The sequence below is a fragment of the Maniola hyperantus genome, chromosome 5 (assembly GCF_902806685.2).
Source record: "Maniola hyperantus chromosome 5, iAphHyp1.2, whole genome shotgun sequence".
Taxonomy (NCBI): domain Eukaryota; kingdom Metazoa; phylum Arthropoda; class Insecta; order Lepidoptera; family Nymphalidae; genus Maniola; species Maniola hyperantus.
In genome coordinates this window covers 10,869,706-10,888,518 of record NC_048540.1, presented here as the reverse complement: position 1 = coordinate 10,888,518, position 18,813 = coordinate 10,869,706, and the positions used below count along the sequence as shown (strand labels likewise).

The window sequence follows — 18,813 nt, the reverse complement described above, 5'->3', positions numbered from 1 at the left end:
AAGGCTGCGCTTTCCGATGCGACGTCGCCATTTCAGCACATCCCTGAGTGGCATAAATTATATCACGCTGAGGAAGTCGCTGTTAAATAAAGCCATTCTTAATAATTAAATTGAATTTATTACTAAAGTCTAACCCTAACAACTTTTTACATTAAAACTGGCAACAATAAATACAAATAATTCAACATTATTATAATATTTGTATAAGTAAACAAAAAATATCGACAACGCCATCATTCAAACTTGTTGATAAAAATGAAGCCAGTTATATTGTGTCACCTTATTACTTCAGAGCCTATGCAAAAGCATAGGCTCTTAAAAAATTTGCTTGTTGCTCCGCCAAAAGCAACAAGCTAATTTTTTTATTCTGCTGTAAATAAAATAAAGTGGAAGCAACACTGTTTCTGGCCGATTTTCTACATGACTAGTGTGTAAGTCACTTATCACAAAGGAGTTTTAATTTATCAGAGTCAGATTTTGTATGTGACTATGTACGTTGCGTTTCTTGTCACAAAGAAGGTATAATTTATCTAAATTAACTAAGTCTTAAACTAAATTGATCGGTCTACATTAGTGCCATCCTTATCACATCCTCTATGAAGAAAACGATGGCACTGTACTTGTCGATTTAGTTCTGTTCAAAGATTTGTGTACTACCGAATAAGCACCATGGACAATAATCAGATCCCGCTAAGACAACTGGTCTATATTCTTTACACCTTTCTCTTCAACGATTTGGTCGTGATGTCTCGTCAGGTTGTCGTGTTTTTCTGACGATGATTTATCAATGGCTTGATTTAATTGCTCTTGCCTGAAACAACAACAAAATAATACTTAGTGTTTCTTATTTTACTTATCTAGAGAAATATAGGAAGTTGCAAATCAAAGAAGATACAAAATACTCAATTGTGTCTTCCAGGATCACTCCGCAGGGAGTTAAATAAATAGCGACGCTTGTTACGATGGAATAAAGTACAATTCGGCTCCTGTAGCGCTGCGGCCTAAAATTTTAAAAATCTCTCAATCTTATCTCTCTCACACTCTATCATTACGTAAGTGCCGTCGAAGGGGCGCGCTTCTCGTAAGCTTAGATAAAAATTAATCATCATCAACTACTGAGAACGGGTCTCCTCTCAGAATGAGAAAACTTTAGACCATAGTCCATCACGCTGGCAAAGTGCGGATTGGCAGTCATAAAAATCAATAAAACCGGGAAATTTTCAAGTGCTGATTTACATATTTTTCTTGCTTAGACAAAAAAAATTAAGTGTAATTTCAGAACAGTCAGTGGTACTGATTTTGAGCGCAACTAAAATTAAGAGTATTTGCATCTTTTTCTTACCAAAATGAAATAAGAAAAGGACAGACAAAGTTTGACAGTTTTTTTTAATTTAGAGCTGTTAATCCTCGTGACTTTAGCTGCCACTCGCGAGCCTATTGTATAAATTTGTAGCATGCACTATAATTTAGAGTCTTTATATGTAAAATTCATGTTCTGTCCTTTTTTAGAAATATAAAAAAGAAAAGGATACAAATACTTTAAATTTAGTTTAGAGAAAGACCATAGAATCGGCGCCAACTGCTGGATTATTATTTGGGTATTTTTATTTTTTACATGTTAGGAACTAACCTCATTTCTCTAAATTTGTACATGGTATTTCTAATATCATTCATAGATACTCCAGTCATTTTGATTACACTTATTATGAGTATTCCACCAAGAGCACTCAATACTCCACCTGAAAAACAAAAGAAAAATATTACACTCAAATTTATATTCTTACGGGTAAAAAAACTTCCAGCATCCCAAATTCGGAATGTGACGGAAATCCGACACAACCGGAGAGAGATCAGGCGCAGGACCGACGGCTTTACGTACTGTCCAAGGCGGTGACACACCGTCAACTTCCTAACTCCGAGCTATTACTGAAAATGTCTTAACAGAAAAACCGAATACCTGTTTTTAGCCCGACCCGGTAATCGAACCCACGGCCTCGTCATCTGCAATCGAAGATGCTAACCACTAGACCAACGAGGCAGTTATGAGGCAGGAATCTAGTGCAATATAAATACGATAACTAAATCTTTACCTTTCTTTATAATCTGTGACAGGTCGGGGGTTCGATCCTGGGCACGCATTAATTAATTAAATATCACTTGCTTTAATGGTGAAGAATAAAATCTTCAGAAAACCTGCATGTCTGAAAGTTCTCCATAATATTCTCAAAGGTGTTTAGTTATAGTTAATATTATTAGATACACTTCTTTCACGTCTTTTTTGTCTCATCGTCTTATTGATGTAATGTATTTTTATTTTGTAACATATTTTTGTAAATGTTGTGTTAACTTGTAAATGGCGACTACATTTAGTAATTTATATGTTCAGAATAAGTATTTTTTTAATGTATGTAAAGTAGCCGAAAGTTAACATAATAAATAAAATAAAATAAAATAAAATAAAGGTGTGTGAAGTCTACCAATCCGCACATGACCAGTGCGGTATACTATGGCCAAAACCCTTCTCACTCTGAGAGGAGACCCATGCTCTGTAGTGAGCGGGCGATGGGGTTGATCGTGATGAAATATTTACCTAAAGCAGCTCCAACTAGCATAGCCGCTGGCCCCAACATTGCTTTGTATATCGCCCCTGTCAGAGAACCTGCTATGATGTAATCTGACAGTGAGCTCTCATCCCGGTAAACTGATACTGTTGTAGAAATTAAACTGAAATTAAAAGTAGGTATACAAATTAATAATTATACTATTTATACCTCAGTTCCAAATTGAGATCCAGACTTATGACAAATGGTTCCATAATTTCCATAATATGTAATAAGGAGGTTTCCAGGCAACGTTCGAAAAAAAATTCATAGATGGCGCTAAATACTACCACAACTACAGATGAAAAATAATACCTATATCTATATTATGATCTATGCTTTAAATTTTTAAATTTAAATCGGATGCCAAATTAATTAATTACTTCTATTATAGTTCACAGATATTTTGTGGGGAAGAAACGTAAGGAAAATTGAAAGGCACGCTAGCTCTTACTCTTCATCTATGTCATTGATTGACACGACCTAAAAATTAAAGCATAGATCATATAGATATAGGTATTATTTTTCATCATTAGTGGTGGTAGTATTCAGCGCCATCTATGAAAATTTTCTCGAACATTGTCTGAAAACCTCCTCATTGATTACTTCATATTTCCAAAGAGCGTAATTTATTTACATCCCAAAATTTTTTGGTGTAAGTAGGTGCATTCCAATATTTTTCCATCAGTCACTCAAAAGTAAGTAAGTAGGTTCCTTTTGGAATTAAAAATATACTAATTTCTTTTCATAGTAATATTTCATATCATACTATCATATTCCCGCAACTTTGTCCGCTTGGACGACACAACAAATTTTAATCCCCATTTTACCACCTAAGGGGTTGAATTTTCAAAAATGCTTTCCTAGCAGATAGACTATAGTCGACGCATTTTAAACTGAGTCGTCGAGTTATCTGTCTATTTCGCTCGCACTTACAAGTCGTAGGAAAGTGCGAACGAAACAGACAGATAACTCGACGACTCATTTTAAAATGCGTCAACTATAATAGCAATCTGCATGCCAAATTTCAGTCCAATCCGTCCATTGTCCGTCGTTTGTGCTATGCGTTGATAGATCAGTCGGTCAGTCAATCAGCTTTTCCTTTTGTGTATATAGATAATCAGTGCTACAGTGTTACGTAATATGTATGTATTTACATAAACTGTATTCTAGCCTTTAGTCTGCGATGGTACTTTTTTAAACGACAGACAACTTGTGTTAGACATAATGAAGTATATTTATATAAATTAACAATTAAATGATTTACCTAAACATTCCTGTGAAGGCACCTAGTCTCCATCCCCAATGGTAAGCACCCTTGGCAAACGCTACTGTTACGTAGTCCTGCAACTTTTTCTGCAAAATACAAAGAGCTTAAAAGTTATGATTCACAGAAGTAGACTATAGCATATTAATAAGAATACCATAGCAATTAGATGGTTAATAAGGAAATAACTCAATCATTTTTGTCTTACTGTCTTTCATGTTTACTAAAGCTTGAGCTTACTGTCTTTCATGTTTACTAAAGCTTGAGCATGAGAGACAGTAAGACAAGAGAAGTCAGAAAGTGAGAAAGAAGAAAGTGTCAGAAACTGCAATGACAAGTCCATTTGCTAAAATCCAATATAATTATATTGTGTTTGTTTGTATTACTTATGCTTTTGCACAACTTTTATCTGATTGAGTTGAGCATTCGTAAAGTTGTTGTTGGCACTTGCGTGAAGATTTCTGACTAAGTCCCATCAACGTGCAATAGGTGGTGTGCAAGTCGCATTGGAACGTGTGCCGGACATTAGCTATTATTAAATTTTATTATCAACAGTAACTACAACAGTTGACAATATATTCAAAAAGTTCCAACCAAGATAAAATCATTTTATGTAGTTATTGAATTAACAGGAGAATCATAATAAATTATCCACATCATTAAACATTTATTTTTTAAATAGTAAAATACTCCTTCGAGATCCCTATCCAGACCATAAAGTTAAACTTTATTTACCTTAGCTTGCACAGTTGAATTAAAAATAGTAGCTTGATTATTTTCTATGAAGTACAAATAAGCTTCTCTCGACTTGACAAAGCCTCCTAAACATGCACCAACAAACAGTCCAGTCAGAGTTGCTTGTGCTACATTGTGCAATTCAACTGAATTCTCATCGTGTTCACTGAAATTTAAGAAAAAAACTTATCCACAATATACCCATCGCAATCAACACTTTTCAATAGGTACTGAAAATGTGAAATGATGACATTGTATGCAACTTTGCTAGTTACATTACAACCTCAGATTGGAATACTTGTTTTGCACGCTTTATTACATCTTCAGTACCTAAATAGGTATGTACTTACTTAAACAAAAGATCAGAGACAGATTACAGCATATTTTAGCCATGGCTTAAAAGTGGCATATCACCATATGGAATATATCAAGAAATATATAACTTACTTTTTATAATACATAGCTTTGACTCTATCCCATCCCGTCTTTGGAAGTGGCGAATTTGGTGTATTTAGTTCATCATTATCATTTTCATTTCTTCTGCCGAAAATTGGTATTAGCACGCTTGGTGTCAGCCTTGCAACCGTTCCTAGCATTAATTTTTGATTCAATAGTCGGCTAAACATTGTTTTGCTTTTGAAATAGGTTATAGGGCATATATAAAACAAAATATGTTAAGACAATAACATCCACATTTTACGAAACTAGCTTGGTAACTGTAAACTTATTTTTAATTGGTTTAGTATATCTAATTTCTAGTTCGTACTTATAAAACTTGCATCACTTGCATTTTGATTTGATTCTTGGCTCTTGCATAAAATGAAAATCTGTGTTTATCTGAAAACGACACTGAAGGCTGTGAAACCTTGCTGAAACCACGCTGAAACCTAAAACATTGACAATTGACATTATTGACAGTGACAGCTGTTGTCGTTTAGTGAGGGGATCAATAGCTCGATATCAATTTGAACGAATTGACTCGGCTTATCACCAAACAAGATAAAACTGTGTCCCAAGTCATGTTTGCGTAAACCGACAACATTGAGACCTTTTATATTATTAATATTATTTGGAGATACGCGATAATGCGATTATATATCGAGAAAATAGTGATGGTATTATAGCAAAATAATATTACTAGATGATGCCCGCAACTCCGCCCGCGTGGATTTACGTTTTTAAAAATCCCGTGGGAACTCTTTGGTTTTCCGAGATAAAAAGTAGCCTATGTCTTGCCTGGGATGCAAGATATCGAGATCAACGATTGTCGTGGCGCCTCCTGTTTATGCTTAGTTAGACTCGGCTTGCCGCCCGGGTTTGAGGGTTGAAACCAGAGACGTCACGAAGGCTAGTTTGTGAATGTTTGATTATGCACTCACCCTTGCTCGATGCGCAGTCTGCTTGCGCGTGCGACACCGGGTTAATGCGCCGTCTCCGCGGCACTGAGGCGACAGGCGAGGAAGCGGCCTTCCTCCCCGTCGCATAGGACAGAATCCATTGCCTCGCACTCTGTAATACATATATGGGACGGGCAGATTTCGCCTAGACGAAATCTGCCGGGGCTACTGTCTTCCTCGCCGCTATGCGGGGAAGACCAGGGCTGACTAGCACTAAATTAAAGGAGGAACGGTTCCATCATTAGCCCAGCCATTAGGATTATAATTGGGTCCCATTGACCTACCGCGTTTCGGTCAGGTAACTGGCTATTCGTGCCGGCTCAAAGTGCCACACCTTTGCTTGCTACTTACGCCGAGAGTTAGCCGGGGTCGTCACTGACGTCGAGAGCTAGCTGGTCTCGTCATCTGTATCGAGAGTTAGCGGTTCGACGCTAAGGCCTGCCACCCGAGGGCCCCTACGACTCTCGATACTGACGGATTACTTTCTCCCAGCCAAGTCCTGCCAACAAGGGTCCCAATGGCTCCCGACGCTGACGATTTACTATTCCGACTAAGGCCTGCCAATAAAGGGCCCTTACGACTCTCGACGTAGGCTACATGGAAACGTTCCTTATGCACACAATTAATGGCAATCAAATATAGTTACTTATAGTTAGCCACTTACGAGTAATAATACAGGATGCGAGGCACCGAACTGATGACGGCAGGCGTGCTGTGAGGCGAGGCTGCCGTGCTCGGATCCAGTCAGTTAACAAAATGGTGGGCGCCGTGGTTTAAGGCTTCGACCACAGACAGTCGGCGTCGCGTTTCAAGTATAGACCATTAGACCCACAGAGTAAAGTCACAGACAACTTACCATAGTATTTTAAGCGTCCGGCTCTGGATTCCTCTCCTTCTAATCTCGCTTTGCTCGTTATTGTAATTAGATATTATAATTGGATGATTTAATTTTACGATGATTACTATTTATATTTTGTACAATTAACTATTTCGCGACGTTCGTCGCGACACTCCCCAACAACGGAAGTTACAATAAGACGATAAGATTCTGCGTCCACTCCTTAATCTTCTTGAGGGCCCTGACAGCCGCTTCTCTCTTGTGTCTTGGCTCCTCGGAAGAAAGGTCTACTTCGTTTTAGTTAGTAATCTCCTCTGGCAGAAGTTGATCCTCTAACATCGTCGATTATGGTCTTGTATGGTGTGATCATTTTCCTTTTCAGGTGTATCGATTTCACCACTACGTATCTCACTGGTTTCTCCAGTGGTTTCTTCGTGCACTTCTCTTGTTATGCGTTCGGAAGGTATATAGTTGTAACTTGGTCTAGGTTTGTCAGCTAGAGCGTGAGCTTCTTGTTCGTCCATTTCCAGTGGATATTAGTGTGAAATGGATCTAATATATTCGCTATTATCTACTTTTACTTTCGCTGTTCTGCTAAATCCATCCTTCCCCTTCATAAGTTTTGTTATTTTCCCAACTCGCCAGCTTTCCCGATTAGGATGTTCCCCCTTTATCTGGACTATTTGTCCTTCTTGAGGTTCTAATTTCGAAGTGACTCTTGGATCCCTATGTGAATGCTGGTATCTTTCTCGAAGGCTGAGAAGGTAACGATTAGAAAACATTTCTCTAAATTCTTCCTGGATTTTAAGAGCTCTTTTCCAACCTTTAACTAGTTCCCTTTTTGTAACGGTTCCTTCTGCTAAAGGTTCCTTCCGGGTATTCTCTACTGTTATACATTTTCCTACAGCCAAGAAATCAACTGGTTTCAATATGTCGGAGATACTCGGCAGTAATCGGGACGCAAACGTTGTCTAGTGGCGTTGATCGAGTCTACGCATTATGACACAATCTGGGTTACCATGGACACGTAAGAATAACAATATGGTTTGAAGATGGTAAGAGAAACGACTTGTGTACTTGTGTAGAATCGTATCCCGCGTTCCTATTAAGCCAACATGATAACCCTGTAGATAAACGCCCAATAGAAGGTAATACGACGATCCTAGAGCTCTCTGCCGACAAATATATGATCCAGCTCGGCATCTATATTACAGAAATAGTTTCATTAATTTCAACTTCCTCATCTTCACTATCATTCGGAAGAGCCTCCCGAAACAAAAAGGGATCACTATTCGTTGCCCTTTGTGGCAATGTATCAGATGCTTGTAACAAATATTGAGGTCCAGCTAACTATTTCGCTTTCTCTTCACAAGTGCTGTAAGGTTTTGTTGCTACATCTGCCGCATTTAGCTCTAAGGGAACATATCTTATGATCAATTCTTTATTTCGTTTAATTTCTTGGATTCTCCTTGCTACGAATGGTGGTAAAAGTTTAGAAGACTTGCACCATCCGATTACAATTTGGCTATCGGTCCAAAGAAATTTATGTGTTACTTTTGCAGAAAGAAAGTTCCGAATAAATTTTATAAGACGACTTCCAATTAATACTCCGAGTAATTCTAATCGAGGAATTTTCAAATTATCCTGATCCTTTATAGGTACAAGTCTAGATTTTCCAATGACGAAACTGATCTTGTTCTCATTCACTATATATACAGTAGCTGCATAAGCTTTAAGAGACGCGTCGGTAAAGCAATGCAATTGAACATCGTTATTTTGAGCATTCGCCATATAACATCTGGGTATTGATATTTCTTTAATCTTGTCTAGTTGTTCACGTATTGTCGACCACTCTTCCTTCATCTGTTTTGAAAAGGTGGTGTCCCATTTAATTTTGGTTTTCCAAAGCTCTTGCAGAAATAATTTAGCAGGTAGAATATGTGGTGCGACAAATCCGCAAGGGTCGTAGATTGAAGCGATCACTCTCAATACTTCCCGTTTATTGTTCGCATTAGAGTCGATCTTGTATCTCAATTGAAGTAGATCTTCCTTTAAATCCCAATCAAGTCCTAATATCTTAACACGGATTTCCTTTGACGAGTCTGGGATTTGTGTCATAAATTCATAAGAATTAGAATTCCACCCCCTTAAGTTCATAGACATTCGTTTAAACGCCCTTTTGGAGTCGGTATATAATTCTGATAGTTTTCTCCTTCTGATGGACACAATGATGCAAGTAATGAACAGGATGTTCTTCCTTTTCAGATTTAGCGTTCACAACTGCTGTTTGAAGTATCGTAGTATCCTTGGTATCTAATTGCATTAAATTATTGGTTGATTCGTTTTGTATTTTTATTATTTATATAATCATTTATTATTATTCTTATTTATTATTTACATTCTTATTTATTATTTTTATTTATTTATTAGTTGTTTCACTCTCCTTTTGTAGATTTTTAGGACAAAGTGCCCGATTGTGAGATCCAATCTCGTTGCAGTGTGCACAATTTGGTTTTCTCTCACATGTCTTTACGGTGTGTCCTTTGCGAAAACATGCATAACATCGGTTACCCAATTTATTCCTCCTTTCTCGTAACGTTGTGAAGGCTTTACATTGATCGTTAAAATGGTTCTCTTGGCAGAAAATGCATTGAAGTTTTCCTTTTTTCTCGTGTTGTCTTTCTTGGTTTCCTACTTGCTCTACCCATTTTCTTTTGAATTGTTTCTTAAAACTTCCCTGACAACCTTGAAATAATCCCCGATTTTTATTTTGAAATTTTGCTTCGGGTTTCTTTATAGACTTTCCTTTATTTGTTGGCCTTTTGGATTTTACTTCCATATTATTGTCGTCGGATGCATTCGCATGTAGAGATTGGGTAGTGTAATTGTCTTCAGATTTTCCCTGGATAACTCTCTCTGCGTCTTCCCTAGCCGTGATAATGACTTCGAGGCATTTCCTTATCTCCTCGATGGACTCGGTGTTTATTTTCATTTTCATTTCGTAAATGATTTCTTGCGGGAATTTTTCCAAGATTAGGAAACGTAGATGGTTGTGGTTTATGTCCTCGCCCAGCGATTTAAGCACCCTAAGATGTCGTTCGATCTCGTTCAGTGTTTGTCTCACCTCCGTGACATTCATTGCGGTGGAAGCCTTGACACGATACAGTGCTGAGTAGTGTGCATCAATTATGTGGTTTTCCTTTCCATATCGATTTTTTAATGTCACTAGTGCTATACTGTAATTCTTGTTTGTTGTCTCTAAGCCTTCCACGATCTTCTTCGCTTCACCTTTCAATGAAGCTTTTAAATACAATAGCTTGTCGACATCGGTTAAGTTTCGTTTGTCAATATTTGAGCTGAATTGATCCCAAAATGTTGACCATTGCAGGATATCGCCGTCGAATTCCGGTAAACTCAGTTTCGGTAGCCGGCTGTTTAGATTCGGATTCGTATCCCTGTTGACTTGATTTTCTCGTTCAATTACTTTAGTCTTTTCTTTAATTTTGACTTTAAGTTCACACAATATATCTTCGGCTTCTAATTGTACTGTAGATATCTCGGATATGTCATCAGGCGCAGGATCGTTGCTTAATCGAAAGTAATTGGTTAATTCGGAGCTCAATCTATTTAACAAAGTTTGTAATTTCGAAGAAATAATTTCTGCTTCTTGTATAATCGTTGGAGATTGAGTGGTTGGATCATCAAGAGTTTCTATTATTTGAGATGCGTTGGTTGATAAATTTTGTAATTTTGTTTTCATTGAGTGCAATATCGCCAAGAGACTTTGATCCATCTTGTCGGTATGTTCGAAATATTAGTAGATAAAAGTTTCCTTAAAACGGGTTAGTTGTTTAAGGTTTTTAGAATTTTAGTTGATGTCTTCGTTGTGACCGGGAACTTCGTGGCTCGTCTCTCTATAAATGAAATAGCACCGCTTAGGAGAAAAGCGAGAGAAAAAGAAAGGAAGCGGATTGGCCAAAACAAAAAATTTTTTTTTTTTTTTTTAATCTAACTAATTTTATTTATCTGTGTCAGTATCGTAGATCTATTTTTCAAATGATCGTCCATCTTTCGTTTATTTCACTTTAAAGTTCAGTCAAAACTTCTCTATATTTAATTGTTGAGTGACATCAATGTCCTATGGTTTGAATATTCATGGTAACCCTTGTTCTATAAATCTCATATATTCATCAAATAATTTATCAAATAAATTTCAACGACTAGTTATAACGAAATAATTTTGTACCGTTGTTGTTGTAGAATGAAATTAATTAGTATCGCGGATAAAGTAAGTAACCGACTTTATCATAAATCAATTTCATAGTCCGGCCCTGTCGTCATAGTGTGACAACGACCTTATCAATAATTGTCAGTCATCTGCCCACAGATGTGTACACAATTCCACTAACATGCTAGAAGGGTTATGCCTACCCTTGCAACAAGATATAGAATGTAGTAAAATAGAGTAGCATTATACCTCTATTCAATAAACTTCTACAAATATTCTTAAATCTCTGTACATTCTACTGGCTTTTATTTCATGCCTAAGGTTCGTATTGCTAAACCGGGTCTCAATTTTAGTATTTAATCATCTCAGTTACTAGGTATGCGTGGGCACACACACTGTGTGACCATTCAGCATAAGCATTCAATGATTGACCCCTTCGTATCAAAATTGTATGATCATAGCAATCTCAAGTCGTGTAGGTATGTGTGTAACTATTTAACCGTTCTAGCAAGTCCAGTGTGAATGCACCGGCAAAGGTCAGTGTACTATCGCAGGTGACTGCTCTAGGTACCTATCGTTTATTGTTAATGTCCATATCACTTCACTGTTTCATTCATAAAATTTGTGAAAAAAAAAAGAATTTCTTGCGCACCGAAACCAAGGGTTTTTTCACATTTATAACTGTTATACAAGAAACGATAACCTTTAGAATTGATTTTCTAGAATTGATTTTCTTTCTTACTAGGTGCGGAACCCTAAATACTTTTGAAATTGACTCATCTTTAAGTCTCAGTTGAATATGATATTATAATAATCTTAATTTGTCAGAATGTTGATGCGAGCTCAAACTTTTATTTTAATTGATTTAGTCCCACATGGATCAACATAATTATAATAATTATTCCACTAAACTGCAATAACAGTGTCACTTTATTGTGAATATAATAATTCAGAACGTTGGTAATACCGTCGCATCTTTACAATTAGACTTTAACAGAGAATGAGGTTATTCTTAATTTTCGGTTTCCTTTATTCTATTATAGGACTATGCGCACAGCATCCTCCTTTATTCTTCACATTAGGTAGGTACCTATCCTTTATTAAATTAAACATTGAACATTTGTCACTATTCACTACAATGTATTGTAGGTATTTATATTAAAACTGTCTAAAAAAACGTTAAAATCATCAGTGAAATGCAACATAACTTTGCTTATTTAAAGTAGGTATTAGAGTTTAAAGTGTTAGTTATAAGTAGAATTATTCATCACCTGTAAGGTAGGTATCAAAACTCAATAGTAGGAAAAATAATTTTCATGTGTAGGTAGGTAGGTCATTCACGCTTAAGAATAATCATATTCAGAACAAATCACATAGCTACGAGAAAACAAGACATGAAAATAACCTATTAAGGTCCAATGGTCTTTGCCGCTCTATACGTGTCGAGACTTGTCGAGACATGTCTGATTTAGGTCAGTGCATAACAACATTCACAACTTATTTGACAACCCTCTTTCTTTTAGCATTTTTTGCTGAAAGCTCATTTACTGATTTATCAGATCCTCAGCATCTCCACCATGTCGTGGCGCCTCCTGTTTATGCTTAGTTAGACTCGGCTTGCCGCCCGGGTTTGAGGGTTGAAACCAGAGACGTCACGAAGGCTAGTTTGTGAATGTTTGATTATGCACTCACCCTTGCTCGATGCGCAGTCTGCTTGCGCGTGCGACACCGGGTTAATGCGCCGTCTCCGCGGCACTGAGGCGACAGGCGAGGAAGCGGCCTTCCTCCCCGTCGCATAGGACAGAATCCATTGCCTCGCACTCTGTAATACATATATGGGACGGGCAGATTTCGCCTAGACGAAATCTGCCGGGGCTACTGTCTTCCTCGCCGCTATGCGGGGAAGACCAGGGCTGACTAGCACTAAATTAAAGGAGGAACGGTTCCATCATTAGCCCAGCCATTAGGATTATAATTGGGTCCCATTGACCTACCGCGTTTCGGTCAGGTAACTGGCTATTCGTGCCGGCTCAAAGTGCCACACCTTTGCTTGCTACTTACGCCGAGAGTTAGCCGGGGTCGTCACTGACGTCGAGAGCTAGCTGGTCTCGTCATCTGTATCGAGAGTTAGCGGTTCGACGCTAAGGCCTGCCACCCGAGGGCCCCTACGACTCTCGATACTGACGGATTACTTTCTCCCAGCCAAGTCCTGCCAACAAGGGTCCCAATGGCTCCCGACGCTGACGATTTACTATTCCGACTAAGGCCTGCCAATAAAGGGCCCTTACGACTCTCGACGTAGGCTACATGGAAACGTTCCTTATGCACACAATTAATGGCAATCAAATATAGTTACTTATAGTTAGCCACTTACGAGTAATAATACAGGATGCGAGGCACCGAACTGATGACGGCAGGCGTGCTGTGAGGCGAGGCTGCCGTGCTCGGATCCAGTCAGTTAACAAAATGGTGGGCGCCGTGGTTTAAGGCTTCGACCACAGACAGTCGGCGTCGCGTTTCAAGTATAGACCATTAGACCCACAGAGTAAAGTCACAGACAACTTACCATAGTATTTTAAGCGTCCGGCTCTGGATTCCTCTCCTTCTAATCTCGCTTTGCTCGTTATTGTAATTAGATATTATAATTGGATGATTTAATTTTACGATGATTACTATTTATATTTTGTACAATTAACTATTTCGCGACGTTCGTCGCGACAACGATAGTCTTTACTTGGTAAGTACCTCCAAAATGAATTTATATCAGACAGTTTCTAAATCCCATCAGTTTAGGTGGTCGGGTCCCCTGTAGCATTAGGATTGAGGAGTTGGACAATTTAGTAGTAGTAGTGGCAGTTATTTCGAAATTACAGGCAGACACTTCAATTTTATTTATTTATTTAAAAAGTTTACATACAAGTTTATCATAATACAGGTCATATAAGCAATCCTTACCTTTACAAGCAATAAATTTTCTTGATGAACGATCATCAATTTGAAATAAATATTATATCGATATATTTAGTCGACCTACATACCATCCCTATTTTAAGTTGAACCATCAACGTCAGAATGACAAAGTCAGTCACAGTCAATAGACTGTCAAAATTCAAAACCATCGCCCAGTCGCCCACCTATCATCGCCCGAAAACCATTGCATTATCCTCTTTACTCTATGCCAAAATAGTAATAATGTTCCAATAGAAACAGATAACATGGTATACTAGCGGGGGCTTTAGGATGTCCTTAAAATAGTTTTGCATAAAAATAAATACATATATGTGATAGGTGGTGGACACAGATATGTCCAGATATGCAACTAGCGTGGCCCCCTCAGTCCCTCTCGCTCAAGCAGAGGTACTTACTTGTGAAATGTTATTCCGTTTATTCTACGTTCGCTTCGGCTATTGTAGCCTAGTATACTGCAACCCACCATTGCACAATAACTTCAAAAACAAAAAACAACAAAACGAATCAATTATTTATGTACAATACTTGAGTCAACATAACCTCACTTCACGTTTATTTATTTTTTATTTTGTTTATTTGAAAGTAATCAACAGCGTAAATACATTATTATTATTTAAATTTAAATCTAGGTATAACAGAAGGCCAAAAGAGATTACTTAAAATTATAATTAAAACTATTTTAACAGAATACCTAGATTGTTGTTTGCCAAAATCTCACGTACCTACAAATACATTTTGGCAAACAAAAAAAGTGGCCACGGTGATAAGGACAAAACATAATCATTTTGTCACGTTCTAATAAGAGCTTAAATGTATTTAGCTATCTCGCTGTAACAGTAAGTGTCACAATAGAGCTACTTCTAATAGTCCTTGTTCTGAGGTGGTGGATAAGTGTTATTTAGTGAAACTGGGACCTGGGAGTTCCTAGAGGTTATTAAACAATTTAAAATGTATAACAGAAAACATAAAAATAATTCGTACCTATAGTATAATCGGACTTTTATATACAAAATATTTATAATAATCTTCACTTTATGAATGGAACAATTTTTTAATAATACTATACCTTTAAATAATAATATTATTACCTTATTATTACTCATACCCTCTCATACCCCGATTACCATCTCAACCATTTATCGCGGACTATTCTTACAGATAAATCAGTGAAAACCTGGGCGGACGGACGATGGACTAAATAACAAATTCAGACCTCCAAAAATGGTCACCCATCCAGTTAATGATTTGGGTCAACGTTGCTTAGATTTAAATAGGTACCTACCTACTATTAGAATGAAAACCACTTTGATATACTTTCATCATCATCATCATCATGATCAACCCATCGCCGGCTTAATACAGAGCACGGGTCTCCTCTCAGAATGAGAAGGGTTTTGGCCATAGTCTACCGCGCTGGCCATGTGTGGATTGGTAGACTTCACACACCTTAGAGAACATTATGGAGAACTCTCAGGCATGCAGGTTTCCTCACGATGTTTTCCTTCACCGCTAAAGCAAATGATATTTAATTAATTAAAACGCACATAACTCCGAAAAGTTAGAGGTGCGTACCCGGGATCGAACCCCCGACCTTGGATTAGAAGGCGGACGTCCTAACCACTAGGCTATCACAGATTTTATTCACTGTTTACATAGTAATTATTATTTATATCAAAACACCCCTTTTCCGCGCCATTTTAAAGTGACGTTTCCCATAGATTCCCCTACTCCGCAGAGCACACCACAGATAATACAATCACCTAGTTTTTATCCGTCTAACACTACCTACCTACCTACTTGAATATCGAGCTTTAGTTAATACTATGATGACTACTGATTTGTTTATGTATCTATCTACCTATTAAAACAATATAATATCAATATTACAGTCTCTATGTGGATACCTACTACCTACGACTCTACCGAGAATCGAACCTGGTACCGCTTACCGCTTACTTGCCATATTATGCCAATGACTCAAGACCTACATGCCCACGCGGACTTTTTGTAGCGATGCAGCCGCGCGTATCTTGAACGCGATTCTGAATCGCGACAGTGGCGATACAGAATCGTGGGCAGCGACGCATTGCTACCAGACTGAACGAATTCTCGGTTTGATCCTGAATCGACAATACGTCAAATATTAGGGCTAATTGAGGAATATATAGGGCTACCTGCGTCAAATGTGCTAACATTTGACGCCTACCAGTGACATCGAAGCCTCGACGTTATGTTAGAAGTTCCCTAACTGCTACTGTAACGCCACCTTTTTGCGGCTGTACAATATCGCTGCAAAAATTCGCGGTGGGTGATCTCCTTAGGTGTAATAAAATTAAGCTGATTATAGATAGGTACTTACTTACCTACTATTAAACTTACTTGCAGAATTTACTTTAACTGCCTCGTTGCTGATGAGGTACTGGGTTCGATTCCCGGGTCGGACTAAATATAGTTGGATACCTGCTTGGTTTTTCTGTTAAGAAATTCTCAGTAGTTAAGATAGGTACTAGGTGGTGATTCCCCCCCCCCGTGCTCGGAGAGGAAAGCACGTAAAGGCGTCGGTCATGCACCTGATCTTATTCCAGTTGTATTGGAATTCCGTCCCATCGAGCTATGGGAGTGAGGGAATAGACAGTGCACCATAATATCGCCTAGATGGCTAATCGTGGAGCGTGGAGGACATTATTATTTATACTATATTATATATATAAACCTAAAGTGTATATATATGTAGGCTCGCCGCCATTTAATTGTAAAGACTTTGCTCATTGAACATCGCGTCATCGTCCCCACCGTCATTGTGAGATTATAAAATGAGATGCGCAGTGTGTCTCGAGACATTATTCGTTTGGCTTTGGCCAGAGTCGCTTCTCAGTGGATACTATGTGTGTCGTACTGTAGGTTTTATTATTATCATTGTCGTTGTGACCTAATGTGGTTTCAGTTGTTTGAGGTTATACTACTAGGTTGTGAAAGGTTGCTGTGAGTGTGTTTTGGCGATCTAGCCAGGTTGTTTATCGGGTGAGTCCTTTTGTATCGTTCCAATTTGTATTAGACAAACGTGATCGTTGTAGTTGATGTTAAATGAACTAATTCTAGTGTGCTAGGTTAGCTGGTTGGTCTGGGGCCGGTATGGAGACATGGTGGAGCCGGTCGCTAGGTAGGGTTAGGTTTAGCTACGTTACGTTACGCTAGTGGTTTTCACGTGTGATAAGTGAGTATTAAAATGATTGTACTTGAAATTACTACCTTCTGATGTCGGCCATCCCCCTTGTTCTCCGACATCAGAAGTGGGATACACGATCTATGCCCACATTTTTGAAAATTATTCACACACTAGCTTCGATTTAAAAAAAAAAAGGGGGTTGTCTAAAAGGCGAGGTGGCCATTTAGATGATAAAAGGCGAGGTGGCCATTTAGATGATAAAAGGCGAGGTGGCCATTTAGATGATAAAAGGCGAGGTGGCCATTTAGATGATAAACGGCGAGGTGGCTGTTTTGATGAGAAAAAGTTATGCGAAAAGTGTTTAATGACGATTAGTAGTTAGTCAGGTTGGGCGAGCGGTAAAATGATTTTGTGGTTATGGTTTTGTCCTCACATACTTTGTAATACTTGGCGTACGAGGACGTACGCATGTCAGAATGGCCGTGTAGGCTCGCCGCCATTTAATTGTGAAGACTTTGCTCATTGAACATCGCGTCATCGTCCCCACCGTCATTGTGAGATTATAAAATGAGATGCGCAGTGTGTCTCGAGACATTATTCGTTTGGCTTTGGCCAGAGTCGCTTCTCAGTGGATACTATGTGTACACTGTAGGTTTTATTATTATCATTGTCGTTGTGACCTAATGTGGTTTCAGTTGTTTGAGGTTATACTACTAGGTTGTGAAAGGTTGCTGTGAGTGTGTTTTGGCGATCTAGACAGGTTGTTTATCGGGTGAGTCCTTTTGTATCGTTCCAATTTGTATTAGACAAACGTGATCGTTGTAGTTGATGTTAATTGAACTAATTCTGGTGTGCTAGGTTAGCTGGTTGGTCTGGGGCCGGTCCATACCGGACCCATGTCTCCCGGACCCGGCTCCACCATGTCCCCATGGACATGGTGGAGCCGGTCGCTAGGTAGGGTTAGGTTTAGCTACGTTACGTTACGCTAGTGGTTTTCACGTGTGATAAGTGAGTATTAAAATGATTGTAATTGAAATTACTACCTTCTGATGTCGGCCATCCCCCTTGTTCTCCGACATATATATATATACTTTTACTTATTTACTTTAATGAAGGTAGGTACGTACTTACTACGTTGTTGAGATCTCGACAAAGCTGAAGAACAGATGTCCAGTCGACGTGCCCGTCCATCTAAAGGTAGGTAACTACTCTTATTGTCGATGTAAGAGTTGGATATATAATAATAGAATATATTATTTTCAACTATATTTTATTATAAAATGACAAAGAATAAATCTAGAGTTTAATAGTGTAGTCACTTAGTTGTTAAAATAGTGTATATATTTATATATTTCACATAAACTGTATGTGGTTTACACAGTGTAGCCGTCAAAAGTTGCCTGTTGGCGTTTACACAAAATTAATTTACACAAAAACAATCATCAAAATACATCTTTTGGATAACTCGTGCTTGTTAAAGCTTGCTTTTAAATCATATTATAATTTGATCTTCTATTTAGATTAGTGGAAATTAAAAATATTTATCTGATAGATCCCTGTTATTTTTCCCAATGATTGGTCTTTGGCATATTGTTTTAAATTAGTATTAATT

At 38.0% G+C, this 18,813-nt stretch overlaps 1 protein-coding gene across 1 annotated transcript; it reads right to left on the bottom strand.

The window, feature by feature from the left end:
• Positions 1–95: 95 nt before the first annotated feature.
• 140up (RPII140-upstream gene protein) lies at positions 96–5,477 on the bottom strand. The gene is made up of 6 exons (XM_034968375.2): positions 5,050–5,477; positions 4,603–4,768; positions 3,868–3,956; positions 2,591–2,724; positions 1,631–1,739; positions 96–811 (listed from the first exon to the last, which is right to left on the bottom strand). Exons 1-6 carry the CDS (start codon positions 5,226–5,228, stop codon positions 691–693), a joined length of 798 nt encoding a protein of 265 aa, XP_034824266.1. The 5' UTR covers positions 5,229–5,477; the 3' UTR covers positions 96–690.
• Between the last annotated feature and the right edge of the window lie 13,336 nt (positions 5,478–18,813).